The sequence below is a fragment of the Sinohyriopsis cumingii genome, chromosome 18 (genome assembly GCF_028554795.1).
Source record: "Sinohyriopsis cumingii isolate HCF-2022 chromosome 18, ASM2855479v2, whole genome shotgun sequence".
In the NCBI taxonomy this organism is placed as follows: Eukaryota; Metazoa; Mollusca; class Bivalvia; order Unionida; family Unionidae; genus Sinohyriopsis; species Sinohyriopsis cumingii.
The window spans coordinates 103,143,394-103,159,410 of record NC_142978.1 but is presented as its reverse complement, the minus strand read 5'-3'; the positions used below and the strand labels follow the sequence as shown (position 1 = coordinate 103,159,410).

The following is a 16,017-nucleotide window of genomic DNA, read 5'->3' as shown; positions in this document are numbered from 1 at the left end:
ATCTGTGCTGGGGGGAAATATACATTTCACAAATTTGTGTATGAATGTTTTCACGGATTGATCAAAGATAGTCATGTGATTGATCACATTAACGGCAAAAACTCGATAATCATTTGAATAATTTGCAGGCTATTACACAAAAGTCAGAATTGTAAATTTGGATTTCCAAGTATTTGTGACTTATATAATATAATTTCTCATAGATAAGACTCATGGAAACTAGCATTCCACAATCCCGTGACTGACAAATCTGTCAATGGTTGCGCGATAAATCGCATTTTAATAATTGAGGTTTCCCCATAAACTTGAAAATTAACAGTTTTACGCTGATGATAGAGAGGGCTTTTTAGTGGTGGTGTAAGTTTGAATTTGTACATAATGATGTAAATACGCCAGATGCTGGAAGGGGGGTTGCTTGGAGTGTGTGCCTGTGGGCATTTGCAAAAGACGTGACATACTTGTATGGGTAATTGTAAAATTGAAAAAAATACTAGTTCCAGTTGTAACTTGCCTGGCACTTCTGAACCTCAAAGTGCCTGGGGTTCACTTAAGGGGTGCATTTTATTACAAACCTCTCGCACTTAGCGATCCAACAATTGCAATGGAAAAAGAAAAAAAAATCAATATAACAATTACCCAAGAAAAGAGATATCCAACATCATTCAACTCGCTCGTTAGGTACTCCCTTTTTTGCCATTTTTTTGGTACAATACTGTGACTTTACGTAAACATTTACTGAGTATTTCTCGTATTTTGGCTTGATATATTTACAACATTTATTGTAAATTTTATTCTGGTTATAATATTTTTATTTTTATTATAATGTTTTTATTCTGATTCATATTTTAGGAGATTTCACAAAAATCACTATCTTGACTATCTCGATGTTTTACAAACGCTAAGTTCTATGAACTTACGAACATACATACAAACTTATTATGAAGGATTCATCTCTTAAATCAAGCAGGTATCCGTTCTGGTCAGTAAGTCTAAAATGTATCCATGACAACAATGGATTATGACATCGCAGATAAACCGGATTAACAGGTACTGACACAATTATAGATCCAGGTGTGAGTGGGTGTAAGATATATCCATGCTGTGCTTGTCTGGATTTTTCGAGATCTACTTGATAGCTGCCATCGATTGCATCACATACAAGATTAACTGATATGGTTGATGCAATATTGACAACACCTGGTGATATATGATGACCACCGCTGTCTGGATCATTGTTATGTTTGAGAATACCTGGAGGAGGGGATATTTTTCTCCATGATTTTAGTATCGCTGGAAAATATTCATCAGAAATATCACTGTTTTTCTTGAGCTCGTGGACATTAAATCCATGAATTTTAAATGTTGGCAGATTTGCCTCTGAGCTATTGTGGTTGAATATTTATTCATGAATAATTGTTTATGTGTGTACCTAGTGCCATCATGCAAAATAAAATAATCTCTGGCTTCAATCAGCCCCCCCCCCGATGATACTTTGATGAACAGCTTCGAGGTCTACTGCAGCATGGTTCAGGTGTTCTATTTGTTTGATGATTTCCTTCCTTAGAGACCTCAGATTAGTATTGATGCTTGTTTGTTTATTTTCGTAGGAAGATTTATTTTCATAAAAAGACTGCTCTAAAAAAGGCTGTTTACCCTTCCTGTTATTGATGCTTGTCTGCCCATTTTGGGGGGAAATGAGTAATTTCACAAAATAACTGCTCCAGAAATAGGTCTGTTCACCCTTCCTGCTGCTAATATACTGCAAGAATGTTTGGAAACTATTGCAAAGGATTGAAAATAAGAGTTCAATTAGCTGGACTGTAAACGTCATAAAAAAAAAAACGAAAAAGATGCAACAATTGCTAATTATAACAGCTACTGGTTTCATAGCAGCACCTCTTGGAATAACCCTGGAAAATTATATAAAAGGCCTGGCAGTAAGAGGAGGTGGAGCACATGCTCATGTAGCAGTAGACATGATTGTAGGTCCACATATTCATTTCATAAAGTAAAACAAAGCACTATATATATTATTTGTTTAGTCCAGCAAAGAAATTGCCAAAGAAGCAACTGTATCATCTGCTGGTATCATATTTGTAATAAGCTAGCTTTAAAAGTCTGCAAATGTGTGTGCGTCTGTCTGTGTGTGTGTGGCTTAAATGACATTTTTCTCATTCTTGCTTTAAAGAGCTTGTTATTTCTCTAGTTTGTAATTGTCTTGAGCAGCCTACATTTGGTAAATAATAAAGTTAAAACGGCTTTCAAGAGAAGTAAATAATAATTTGAACAAAGTAAATTGTACCAGTGTAATTTAAAGCATGTGTGATTGTGGATCCTGCCATACTGTTTACAAGACATATTTTTTCTATTTGCTTAAGTGTTGTCTACATAAGTCTTGCCCACATTGTCATCTTTTGGTTCCCTTTCTTGGCCTCCCAACCAATTGCTGGTACTATATTCTTTATCATGTTAGTATTTATAACAGTGTTTATACCTACTATAAATGCATTGGATGACCTTTTTAAACTGTTGTGAAACCAATAATGCTGTTTTCATTACCATATCAATGGCTAACAAAATAATACCATCACCCACCAACAGTATAGTTTAGTTATTCTTCACCAGAAATAATGTTTGAAATAACTTTTTTGCAGTGTCTTCAACAGTGGAAAATTGGAACTCCATAACAGATGTTCTATTTTACCTGTATACCAACATTACTTATCACATAAGATATAACTCACATAAGATATAACACACTTTCATTTAATATAGAGATTCCTCTTCAGTTAGTCCTCTGCTATCTCGAAGAATGAAGACATCCTATTTTTTCATCCATTGTATGTATTTTAATTATTTCTTCTGGATACACAAAAGCCTGATGTGCTATTTTATGTTCTTCTCGGCCAATTTCAATCAAGTATTTTTTTTGTACATTGATCTATTTCCAGTCTGGATGAGGAGGACATATGAAATTCTTACATATTATATTAAATTGTTTTAGATCTTTGTTGTAGCTTATTGCATAAATAGTTTGATTATGATGTAATGGTACTGAGCATTCACATAACAGTTTTCGTATTTGAAAATAAATCATGTGAAACTGATATATTGATTTTACTAACTCCTTACTAAGTAAGCTTTAGTCTGTGAAATGCCAATAAGGTTATAAGGTTGAAGTAGCTTCCAGCCCAATTAAGTTTATTTTACAAGGATTTCATATCACACTACTTATTATTATTTTATTAATAAAATTCTAAAGTAAAATTATCAATTATTTAATGGCTTGTATGGTAAATAGCTTCTGGTTTTATCTCATTAAATATTTGTGTACCTTCTTTATTAACTGAACCATTAAACTGAGTTGTAGAGTAAGGTTCACAGATTATGCACAGATTAGATTTTTTATTTCACCTTAAGTCCATAATATATTTCTCTTATGTTTATTGCATAGGTTTTGAATTAGTAAATATAAAATAAGGCTTATTCTTTACTTATCTTTACTTCCTACTTATATTTCCTATCTCATAGTGACCTGCACATGCTTTTGCTGTTACACCACTTATTATATCCATGTTCTGGCATTTATTGAGCCTATGGCATTAGTACGAACTTTCTTGGTAAGGAAATATACAATTAGAACAAAAAGGGTGGAATCATGATGCTTGGAAAATGTTTTACTAGGGTTGTGAGTCTGGAAATTATTTTGTTATATCACCTCTTTGGTCATACGACATGGGCAAAATCACATTTAAATCCATATCATCGATAAAAAAGGAGGAGTCAAAGTCATAATGTAAATGGGTACTGTTGTAAAATACACAGATGGCATATCCCATTGGCGTCTACCATGCAAATATTCCTAATGAAAGCAAGTTATCATCCATCATTCCCATTTTTTACACTACTTATGCTACCCTTTGTTCAATTTAGAACATTTGAAGTAAAAAAAAGGGATCACAACACAACTTGCTTGATACGTGTACCAAGCTGAGTAAGTCTGGAGAGAGTTATGACCCAGAAACAAAAATATTTATTAACAGACAGATAGATCCATCCCCATATTACATATCAGGGTGATAAAAAATGACAGTATCATCTACATTCCTCACCTCATCAAAATATGTGCTAGGGAACAATGATCTTTTAAAGATTCCATATACAGGATGCTTTACATTCATAAAGTATACAGAAAGTGATAGGCATCAGGAGTTTTGCTGACGATAAAAAAGTGGTATTAGTGGATAGGTGATGAACAGGCATATGTGCAACACCATTAAAAATATTAAATCGGAAGAACCATGCATAGCATGTTTATTACGGTATAGCTGGTATAATATGCGCAACCAGTTTCATAGATATATCTTAAACGGTTTTGGAGATCTGCCACAGAAGTGAAACTGTGGAGAAAAGGTGGACAATACATACTGAAATGAGACACAAGTGGTTAGACCTGGATAGGCTTCGTGAGTTTTAACTGAATAACAAGGATGTGCACTTATTATGACATGTATAGGTATTACATAGAATACAGTAAAATGTATTGTCTGTACTCTATCATATGCTATTTATTACATATTTATTCAGGTGTACGCATAATTATAGAAAAACAGGTACCAACAATTTTAACAATTTTTATAAATGAACGTTTGTATGAAAAATCTGGGAACCAAAATATAATTGATGTTGTGTAAAAGTTTAGCAAGTACAAAAAATTAATGACAATTCAAAAAATAAGCATGATACACAGAACTGTATCTGAAAAATATGACAACGAATATTTTTATTTGCCAACATTTACTTATTTACTTTATGAAACTCAAATGGAAGATTCATTTCAACCAATCAAAAGTAAAATTATGGCATGACATGCACACATAAAACTCATTATCACTGAGTTTAACAGTCTTATATTTGCCATCATCCTTTGACTTCTCAGTGACTAGAAAGACATTGTAACTCAGACGTTTAATATCATGCACTAAACAGCCAGCAATTTGGTTCATTACCAAATCTGGATGCTCCTTAAGGGCTTCATAAGGAACTTTCACATAATACTTTCCAAAGCATTCCTCAAAAGAGTCATATATAGCAAACTTCCTATAATATTGTTTGTACATTTGTTTTGACACCTGTAGATCCCTTGGAATTGGTTGGTTCATAAATGTAACTAGCTTTACTGCAGATACAATGGTATGATCTTCTTCTGCTTCCTTATGTGCAAGCCGAATAATGTGGTTCTTAACATCATGGTAGTTCTCCAACTTTTGTCGAAGATTTTCACGCACTACATGTTCAGCAAAAATGATTGGAGAGGACTGCAAGATGTTGACTAGAGGCTGAATACTATAGTAAATAGCCTCTTTCAAAACTTCCTCCGTCACACTGAATGGTGGTACATCATCTTCATTTCTAAGGAAGTTGAGGATGTACTCAAAGTAAGTTCCATCTCGATCAATGAAGTAACTGCCTCTGTCATCCTTGTCCAGATCGTGGCGACCACTGAACATTGCAGCAAGCATGGAGTCTGGATACTTCTGTAATGTGGACAGTCGAGTGGCAAAAGTCCTACCCCCAACATTCAAGCTGATAATCTTTGGCAACTGCAAAAAAATGGCAGAATGGATAATTAGCAAGGAACATGCCTCCTGTATTGACACCAATAATCTTGACATCAAAAGATCCTGGATGTCAGAGGCATAGACCAACAAGCTGTACTTTGCCACTTTTTATTAATGTCTGTTGTTGTCATCAGCTGTATTTGTCACTGCATGATTTGCTCTCTGTCATGACCAGCAATGTCAGAAAAAATTAAAATAGTGATGGAGAACAACTTATTGCTCTATCAGGAGCTCTGGTCACCACAATAAATGACATCAACTACACTATACAAGTTAAAACCTGGAATCTTGAAAAGCAAACTATTGGGTAATCAAGGCATCTTTTAATGAACCAGCTACATCTACTGATTAAAGACTGTTTGACAAACTAATTGCATGTTAAAAAAAAAAAAACAGGACCAGGTCCACTGCTAGGGCAAGCATGCCATCCACTGGCATTGTACTCCTTCACCTGTCCATTAGCATATTATATGACATGACTGCATGGGCATCTGTGCCACCCACTGACACTGTACTTCTACACTTTTTCATTATCATATTATATAATGTGACTGCAAGAGCAAGTGTGCCACCCACTGGCAATGAACTCCTTCACTTGTCCATTACCATATTATATGACATGACTGCAAGGGCAAGTGTTCCAACCACTGGATATGTACCCCATCACTTTTCTATTAGCATATTATATGACATGACTGCATGGGCATCTGTGCCACCCACTGACACTGTACTTCTACACTTTTTCATTATCATATTATATAATGTGACTGCAAGAGCAAGTGTGCCACCCACTGGCAATGAAATCCTTCACTTGTCCATTACCATATTATATGACATGACTGCAAGGGCAAGTGTTCCAAACACTGGATATGTACCCCATCACTTTTCTATTAGCATATTATATGACATGACTGCATGGGCATCTGTGCCACCCACTGACACTGTACTTCTACACTTTTTCATTATCATATTATATAATGTGACTGCAAGAGCAAGTGTGCCACCCACTGGCAATGAAATCCTTCACTTGTCCATTACCATATTATATGACATGACTGCAAGGGCAAGTGTTCCAACCACTGGATATGTACCCCATCACTTTTCTATTAGCATATTATATGACATGACTGCATGGGCATCTGTGCCACCCACTGACACTGTACTTCTACACTTTTTCATTATCATATTATATAATGTGACTGCAAGAGCAAGTGTTCCAACCACTGGATATGTACCCCATCACTCTTCTATTAGCATATTACATGACATGATTGTAAGGGCAAGTATGCCACCCATTGGCATTGTAATCCTTCCCTTATCCGATAGCATATTATATGACAAATTAACATCCAGGTTTTAGAATTACAATGATAAATTTACCATTAAAAATACCTTTTTAACGATCGACTAACATAAGAAGAAAAAATGCAATGCTTATAAAATGTATTACATTTTGAAGTCATGTGATACCCATAAAGTAATCCCATTTGTCTCTTAATGAATGACACTTGAGATACCCATAAAGTAATCAAATTTGTCTCTTAATGAATGACACTTGAGATACCCATAAAGTAATCCCATTTGTCTCTTAATGAATGCCACTTGAGATACCCATAAAGTAATCCCATATGTCTCTTAATGAATGACACTTGAGATACCCATAAAGTAATCCCATTTGTCTCTTAATGAATGACACTGAAGACAGATTAATCCCTCATCTATTGAAGACCAAATGCTATCGTTTTTGGTTGTTATATCTTTATATGTAGAATGGAACCAAGATTCACAGACCTAAGACCACACCTTAAAGTCTTTGGCTTATATATCTTCACACATAGAAGGGAACCAAGATTTACATTGCTAAGACCAGATCTTCAAGTCTTTGGTTGGTATATCTTCACATATAGAAGGGAACCAAAATTCACAGACCTAAGACCAGGTCTGAAACACTTTGGTTGGAATATCTTTACATAGAGAAGGGAACCAAGATTAACACAGCTAAGACCAGACCTTACAGTCTTTGGTTGGAATATATTCAGATATAGAATGGAACCAAGATTCCAGACCTAAGACCACACCTTAAAGTCTTTGGCTGGTACATCTTCACACACAGAATGGAACCAAGATTCGCATTGCTAAGACCAGATCTTCAAGTCTTTGGCTTGTAATATCTTCACACATAGAAGGGAACCAAGATTCACATTGCTAAGACCAGAGCTTACAGTCTTTGGTTGGAATATATTCACATATAGAAGTGAACCAAGATTCACAAACCTAAAACCAGGTCTTAAACCCTTTGGTTGCAATAGCTTCACATATAGAATGGAACAAAGATTCACAGACCTAAGACCTAAAGCAAGATTTATGTATTCTCAACATTGATGAATCTAGTTCTCATGAGATGAAAATTGCAGTTACAAACTGAAATATGAAAACTTAGCACTTTTATGTATTTCATATAATAATAATAATAATAATAATAACAAAAACTTTATTTTTTTAGGATAAAACATTTGTACCTGAATAAATCAACCAGTCTTACATTTAGTCCTCAGTAATATTAAAAATATAAATATTATGTAAATGTACAAATAAAACTATATTTACTGCAGTGTCTGACACACTCACATGTAATCATAACACACACACACACACATACATACATAAACATACACTAGACATGTAGATTTGGGAGATATGAAAGTGGTGAAGGTATACAAGCTAGGTATCTATATTTGCTTGAGATCTGGCATCTCTCTGTGTGTTTTGGACTTTTAGCATAGCTTTAACAATTTTTCCGTCATATCACTACGATGTTTGCAGTGTTAGTTTATAGTGATTTATAGCACTGGGGCATCATGCTGCAGACATGTAGTTTGATGTCCCACCCAGTCACATTATCCTGAAACAAAGCCGACCAGTCCTAACACTAGCCTCTTAATGCTGTTCACCAAGCGACACAGCTGTAAGTACCATTTTTGTAATTCTTTGGTATGACTTGGCTGGGGATCAAACTCTTGACCTCCTGCATCCAAGGCAGATGCTCTAAACACCAGGCCACCAGATCGGTCAAGATCTGGCATAATCAGAAAAAGAAATTTGTGAAGTATGCTCTCAAAAGAATAGAATCTTGGTGTTTGTTTCATATAACAGGAACAATATCCTACAACTTTGATGTGGCATATGTAAAAGTTGTTTTCTAAAGAGTCATTTTGAATTTAGGCAGATGAAGATTTCAGAAAAAAGACCAAAGACTGGAGACTGGAAGCTTGAGTTAAATCATTGATAAATTGTGTTGCCATGTTATGACAAGATTTATTTGTCAAAATAGCCTTAAAGTAATTTTCTTCTTTAATTAAAAGATAACAACTATAAACTAATGACAAAAATGAGAGGATGGATAATCATTTCTTGTAATAATTAAAGCATCTAGTATGCAGAGTTGAATTATCTGATTGAGATTCGTAGCATTCCAATTCCCCATCTGATACAGCACATCCATAATTAGACAGCGGCTATTCATTCATATTCATATATATATATATATATATATATATATATATCCATTATAAAACATTTTAGCATCATTGGCACATATGAAGACAATCTGTTTAATAAGGACATTTTGCAGGATACTGCAGAATAAACATTTTCCTTGATTTTTCCACGCTAAATGCTAGTTGATAATCACACCTAAAAGTTTTTTTTTATTTGTTATTTATGTAAGTGCCAGTAAAGGAAATGTGTCTTTTTATGTTCTTATTTTTAAATGCTACTCTTTGTTTTTGTAATTTTTTTAATTATAAATGCCAATAAGTGATAACCTTTATCAGAAAATTTAAATATAATGTATACTATGTATAATAATGTAACACATACACACAGATAAATGGATGCTTTCATATTTGAATGTAATAGATACTGTTGTTCATAAATGTGTTCAAGTTCTTTAATGTTGTCTGAATGTTATATCTTAAACTATTTTGTTAAATGATAATTATGTGTGGTCATATATGAGGCAACCTACTGGTACTCGATTTCTTGGGACCGCTCTGGTAGACGAAGTGCTTAGAGCATCTGCCTTCAACACAGGAGGTTGCAGGTTCGAGCCCAGCCAAATCATATAAAAACTTTTAAAAAATGGTACTAGCAGCAGCCTCACTTGGTGCTCAGCATAAATAGGTTATAATGTGACACTTTATAATGATGTCTAGCACTGGAGCATCATGCCACAGACATGAAGTATGATATCCCACCAAGTCTCATTATCCTGACACCAGACTGACCAGTCCTAACACTAACCTCTCAATACTGAGTGCCCATCGAGGCAGGTGGTCAGTGGTAATTTCTATACTGACAGTGAAATTTACTGAATATAAACATTATACAAGCAGATTTTTAATCTGACATTATAGCTTATCATTAAATGCATGTAAATTTGACTAATTATTTCACAGAAAGTTAAGTGCTGTTAAGAATTATATAATGTGCTTGAGTTGATACTGGGTTTGTCATGTGATAAACTCTGCATAATAGAGGCAATTCTAACACCATAATAAATACCCACAATTACTGAATGTAATAAATGCTAATAAAGAGGACCAAAATCAACTTATTTATTATTTCTTCAGTGTACAAGACTAACAGACTAATCATGTCAAATTAGAGGCACCAAACAGTGGGTAAAATACGCATACAAAAAATAGCTAAGCTGACAGACCTTTTGTGTATTATACATACTTTTGTTTACCATAAATATTAGCCAATGTATATTTTTATCAGATTAATAATTCTGGGCAAATTGCAAAACTGGACATCAATCGGTCAAACCCTACCACAGTTTGCACCTGCAGTACACCTGGAACAATTAAACAACAAAATCTGCATTTACTATAACTCAAACAAACCATCTTGAATCCCAGTGACTAGTAATTTTGAGCAAACCATATATATATATATATATATATATATATATATATATATATATATATATATATATATTCACATATGTCTGTTTTCGATTTCTTGGTCATTTCAGTATTTAGTACTGACCACTCATAATATTTACTAGTTCTTCAGTCTGATAATCAGAATTAATTCAGAAACCACAAATTCATAAATTAAACTATTTTTTTTTTAAAGTCTACCAACCATCCCAGCTTATTTTCAAGCCTGTTATAGGAAATATTTTTTTCTTGCTTGGTCATAGATGCAGACAACTAGAAATGTGCCAGCTAGTGAAGAACATATCATTTGTTTTTTCACTGGCTCTGAGATTCATGTAGTGGGTGGAACAATGTTGTGTTGGCTAATTGGCAAGATTGATTAACAGGGCATGCCAACATGAAGATTAAGTACTGTATATATTTGCTTCTAAGTCGAGTCAAACTGCAAACAACAAAAATCCTGATCAGACATAGCATAATTTGCCAGCAGATCAGGGTCTATATTGTTGTTCTGATCATTTCTAACAAACTGCACAGACCCAGATCTGCCAGTGCATAATGTAATTGCAGATCTGGGTCTGTGCAGTCTGCAGTTGGACTTATAAGCAGGTACAGACAGTAGTTATGGAAAACTTCAATATGAAACAACATCCTACATCAATAGTATCATCAATGGAATCTATTTAAGATTAAACTAGTGACTGAGCTTATCACTTTGAAGTTCAGTGCCGTGTACAACTGTATAGAAAAGTGGCACACGTGATCTAAATTATCAGTCATACTGGTCATATAGGCATGTGGTACTTATTATTTCAGGTATATGTATACAATGTACTGTACATCATTTTTTGAGAATTTCATTACACACGCACACTGTTAACAAGAGACAGTTCAGTTCATTTCACTGCTCATCAATCAGTATTTCTCACAAGATTGATAAATAATTACCCCACTAAATATATCCAACAAAATCACTTCTCAAGTATGTGGACACGCTTAGAAAAAAGGCCTATCAAGAGGTGTGATCCAGTACAAAATGTTTTCAATGTCACACACTATAATATCACAATGAAAGTGCCACATACTGGAAAACATTTTGTGTTACACACTGAACTAGTAATGATTAGATCAGATGTCCCCTTTGTTTAACCAGTTTAGTGCCTGAATACCACATTAAAAGTCCCATAGTAATCAATAATTTTAATCCGGATATTTTGTGATTACAAAATAGGTGTTGATCACTCATCAAGAAAAACTTACTTTGGTTGAACTATATTAGTATTAAATTTTGCAACAATTTATATTTTATTTAAGATTATAAAAAGAAGTCTGCATGACCACTCTGTCATTTCAAAGAAGCCAGTAGGAATTTTGTTTTACTGCATTTGTACAGAAACTGACACCTACAATTCCAGAATTTTGAAATACATGGCCTATGCCATTAGAGCTTGCCACCAGTGATAATTCAAGTAATTAAGATTTAAATGTTTATCCATTTGATACTGATCCATCTAAACCTGGAAGATTCAAATTTGACATCTTAATCCAATATGACATCTTAATCCAATGTGATATCTTAATCCAATGTGACATCTTAATCCAATTTGACATCTTAATCCAATTTGACATCTTAATCCAATGTGACAATTTGACATCTTAATCCAATTTACCTCAAACAGCAATGTAAATGTTCCATCTCTTTTCTTTCATGTCCAATCAATAACATTAGAAGTAGTGAATAATGAAGCATGGCACATGCTTGACTTTTACCAAAATAAAAAGTCAGAATGTGACTTTTTTTATACAATTATCGGAATTCAATACATTATGCAGTATGGTGGGGACAGCATAAAACAGAAATCTAACAAGACAGGCTTGCTAACCAATATTGATATAAAATAGAAATGATACCAGTGATGATCGTCAACATTTCTCCTATAGCTGGCATAATACAACTGATAAAAGCACATGATGGATATTAAAGACAACATGAATGTGCATGCATTGTGACCATTATAATTATTTATTTAAAGCAAGTCTATTTTCTTCAATTCTTTCAGAAACAAGTTGGTCATTTCTTTATAATTTGTGTTATTTTCAACACATATACAATATTATAAAGCAGTCTTAAAGTATCTTCTACCCACACTTCTTTGCTCACACTATAAAACAAACTCTTCTAAAGTTTAATTATTTTTATTCTTGATTTCAGTTTGTGTAGTCTAACAGAAAATCATTTTTTAAATTTTCCTTGTTATTTTATCACCTTGCTATTCCCATTTTCCCTTGCTTCTTTCCAAACACTTTTTTTTACAGATTTTTTCTTTTTACAGTTTACTGAATGCATCCAAAATGCAATTTATATAAAAATCAATAAACCAATTGATTCTGCATCATAGATTCTGCATCATAAATTGCTTATTTATTATTAGGATGCAACCCAAAAAATCATCTGGAAAAAGAATATCCAGATACGAACTATAAAAATATGAATTTTATACAAAATTATATATTTCAAGAAATGTATTTGAAACCAATTTCTCCATAAGGAAAAATGATACGTATATGTTTAGTTGATACACAAGCATCACTGCAGCTTATAGGGGACCAAGACCCTAATAGCAACCAAAAATAATCACCAGTATCCTTGCCTTTAGTTTTACAACATAAGATATCAACCCTGAGAAAATATCAGGGTCAATGTTTTATATCATAGGACTACGCTGCCTCCTGTACCACACAAGTGATGTTTTGCCCCAAGCTAATTTTCCAACCTCTAATGTTATTTTTTTTTGGTACTAAAACCACTGGCAACATCGATGTACACTTTAGTAGTGGACTTTCAGTATGACAAATTTTTATTTTCTCTGAGCAATGCATTCACTTTTTAAGTTTGTCATGCATACATACAAAAATAAATGTAGAGACCAGGATGATGGTCACATGGGGTTACATGAATACAATCAAATGCAATAAGAGAAAGAGGTTTGTACTTACATAAAAAATGGATTATTGAAAAATAAAAATGAATGGGTGGGGCATGCTAAATACAATATATACTCCAATGCTGTATTTTTGCATGCTCTATATTATTGTGGTAAACATGATTTTCTGATTAATTTTGGAAACGCGATGTCCAGTGATTGTTTACAGATGTAAAGCTGTAGCCAGTAAGGACGCAAATATCTTATAAAACAATTGTCTCTAAAATGTCAACATTTTGTATAAGTGTACATTGAAAAAGAATGAACGTCACTTTTTGGTAAAGTGCATGCAATTACCTTGATCATCATATAAAAATCTCCAGTCAAACATGCTATACCTGTATTGACATTGATTACAAAATATATTCAGTGTATCGTCTGATGTTTGATGATTATAGATCATATACCGATGGCAACATACACGTCCTTACAATGTTAAGGCTCCATTTTAATTCCATGGTAGCCAATATGGACTAAAATTGACAAAATGTTGTTAAAATCAGACTACTCATACATAAATAAGAATAAAATAACAATAAAACTTTCTTGAAATCAGTAATATTTCTACAATAATAATAATGATATTAATAATAATTTTTATCATATTTATATTTCTTTGCCCACACTGCAACGTTAAATAATACTTGTTATTAACTTGTCATGTTGTTATTCATGGATTTCCACATTAATAAAATTTGTACGTCCGATTTGACCACTGATCTTTTCGTTTATTGTGGAAATATTCTGCCAGTACAAGCGTGAACATTCCTTCTCAATGGTAAGTTGCAATTTATGTTTTTTATAACCCGCACGTGCTACCATACCTACGGTAGGCAAATACCGCGATAATATCGAGTTGTTCCCCCAAGGCATGTTAATATGGGCGAGCAATGATATGCTGTTTCATTTACATTTACGCACATAGATTGACAAAGATTTTTTAAACGAACAAAGAGAAGAAAAGTTACTGAAACTATGCAAATTACTAGTAAGCAACAATAGCAAAATAGTTTTAATATGTACCAATAAAAACATGAAGTACCGCGATAATACTGCGTTCAGGGTTACTAATAAAGAATTAATTAAAACTATTTACAGAATGCAACTCTCGATCACTGCTTTGATCAGTCTGTTCAGCTTTGATTGACATAACTGGAAATGCTGTTTTGATTTTCAGTCCACATATCACTACGTTTGTAATGCAACTGTTTGTTTACCCTCTCCGTACATCGGTATTATTTATCTCCCTTGAGGTGGCATATGCATAAAATTTTACTACAAGCACGCAATCCGAGGTAAAAGGTTTTATAGAACTGTAAATAGTACAGTGATTTGTGTGATTTGGATTTTTTAACGTAGCTTTAATAATTTTTCAGTCATATTGCTATGATGTCTGCAATGTGGCAATTTAAAGTGATGTCCAGCACTGGGGCATCATGCCGCAGACATGTAGCATGATGTCCCACCCAGTCACATTATCCTGACACCAGGCCGACCAGTCCTAACACAAACCTCTTAATGGTGAGCGCCAAGCGAGGCAGCTGTTAGTACCATTTTTTTTAAATCTTTGGCATGACTCGGCGGAGGATCGAACCCACGACCTCCCGGAGTAAATAGTACAAACGAGTTGAATAATATACAGCTTTCTGCGATCCTTTTCTAGTTTCTTAAATATAATATTATATCATTACCCATCTGAGATTCTTTTTATCATATAGTTTTTATTTCAGTGGAAATTATTTAGATGGAAAGAAGAACGAATATTTTCGTGCTACATACTATACTATTTTGTACGACATCAAATGAAAGGTACAACGCCTGTCAGAATGAACGCCAAGGCTGGACATTGTTCAGCTCGTTTCATAAAATATTAAATAATTGTCCTCGAGGTTTGTACTTATATAAAAAATGTATTATCAAAAAATAAAAAATAGAAGGGTGGGGCAGGCTAAATACAATATATACTCCAATGATGTATTATCGCAGGCTCTATATTATCTTGGCAAACATGATTTTCCGATTCATTTTGGAAACGCGCTGTCTAGTGGTTGTTTACAGATGTAAAGCTGTAGCCAGTGAGGACACAACTATCTTATAGCACAATTTCCTCTAAAATGTCAGCATTTTGTATAAGTGTACATTGAAAAAGTATGAACATCACTTGTTGGTAAAGATGATAATCATTAAGAAATCTCCAGTCAAACTTGCTATACCTGTATTGACATTGATTATATATATATATATATATATATATATATATATATATATATATATATATATATATATATATATATATATATATATATATATCGGGTTTTTTCGCGGATAATTTTAAAGAGTAAAATACGATTTGAAATATAACTTTACCAGATAAATTTCGATTTTTATTAAAATGAATAATTAATGTTTGAGTTGTATTTGACAAGATTAAGAGAAGTTTATAAACACGATCAAGCAGCATTATCA

General features: G+C 33.5%; 1 protein-coding gene across 1 annotated transcript; it reads right to left on the bottom strand.

The window, feature by feature from the left end:
• Nucleotides 1-4,297: 4,297 nt before the first annotated feature.
• LOC149777620 (BTB/POZ domain-containing protein KCTD7-like) lies at nt 4,298-14,788 on the bottom strand. Its single transcript, XM_089942275.1, has 2 exons — nt 14,648-14,788; nt 4,298-5,603 (listed from the first exon to the last, which is right to left on the bottom strand). Exons 1-2 carry the CDS (start codon nt 14,699-14,701, stop codon nt 4,833-4,835), a joined length of 825 nt encoding a protein of 274 aa, XP_089798401.1. The 5' UTR covers nt 14,702-14,788; the 3' UTR covers nt 4,298-4,832.
• Between the last annotated feature and the right edge of the window lie 1,229 nt (nt 14,789-16,017).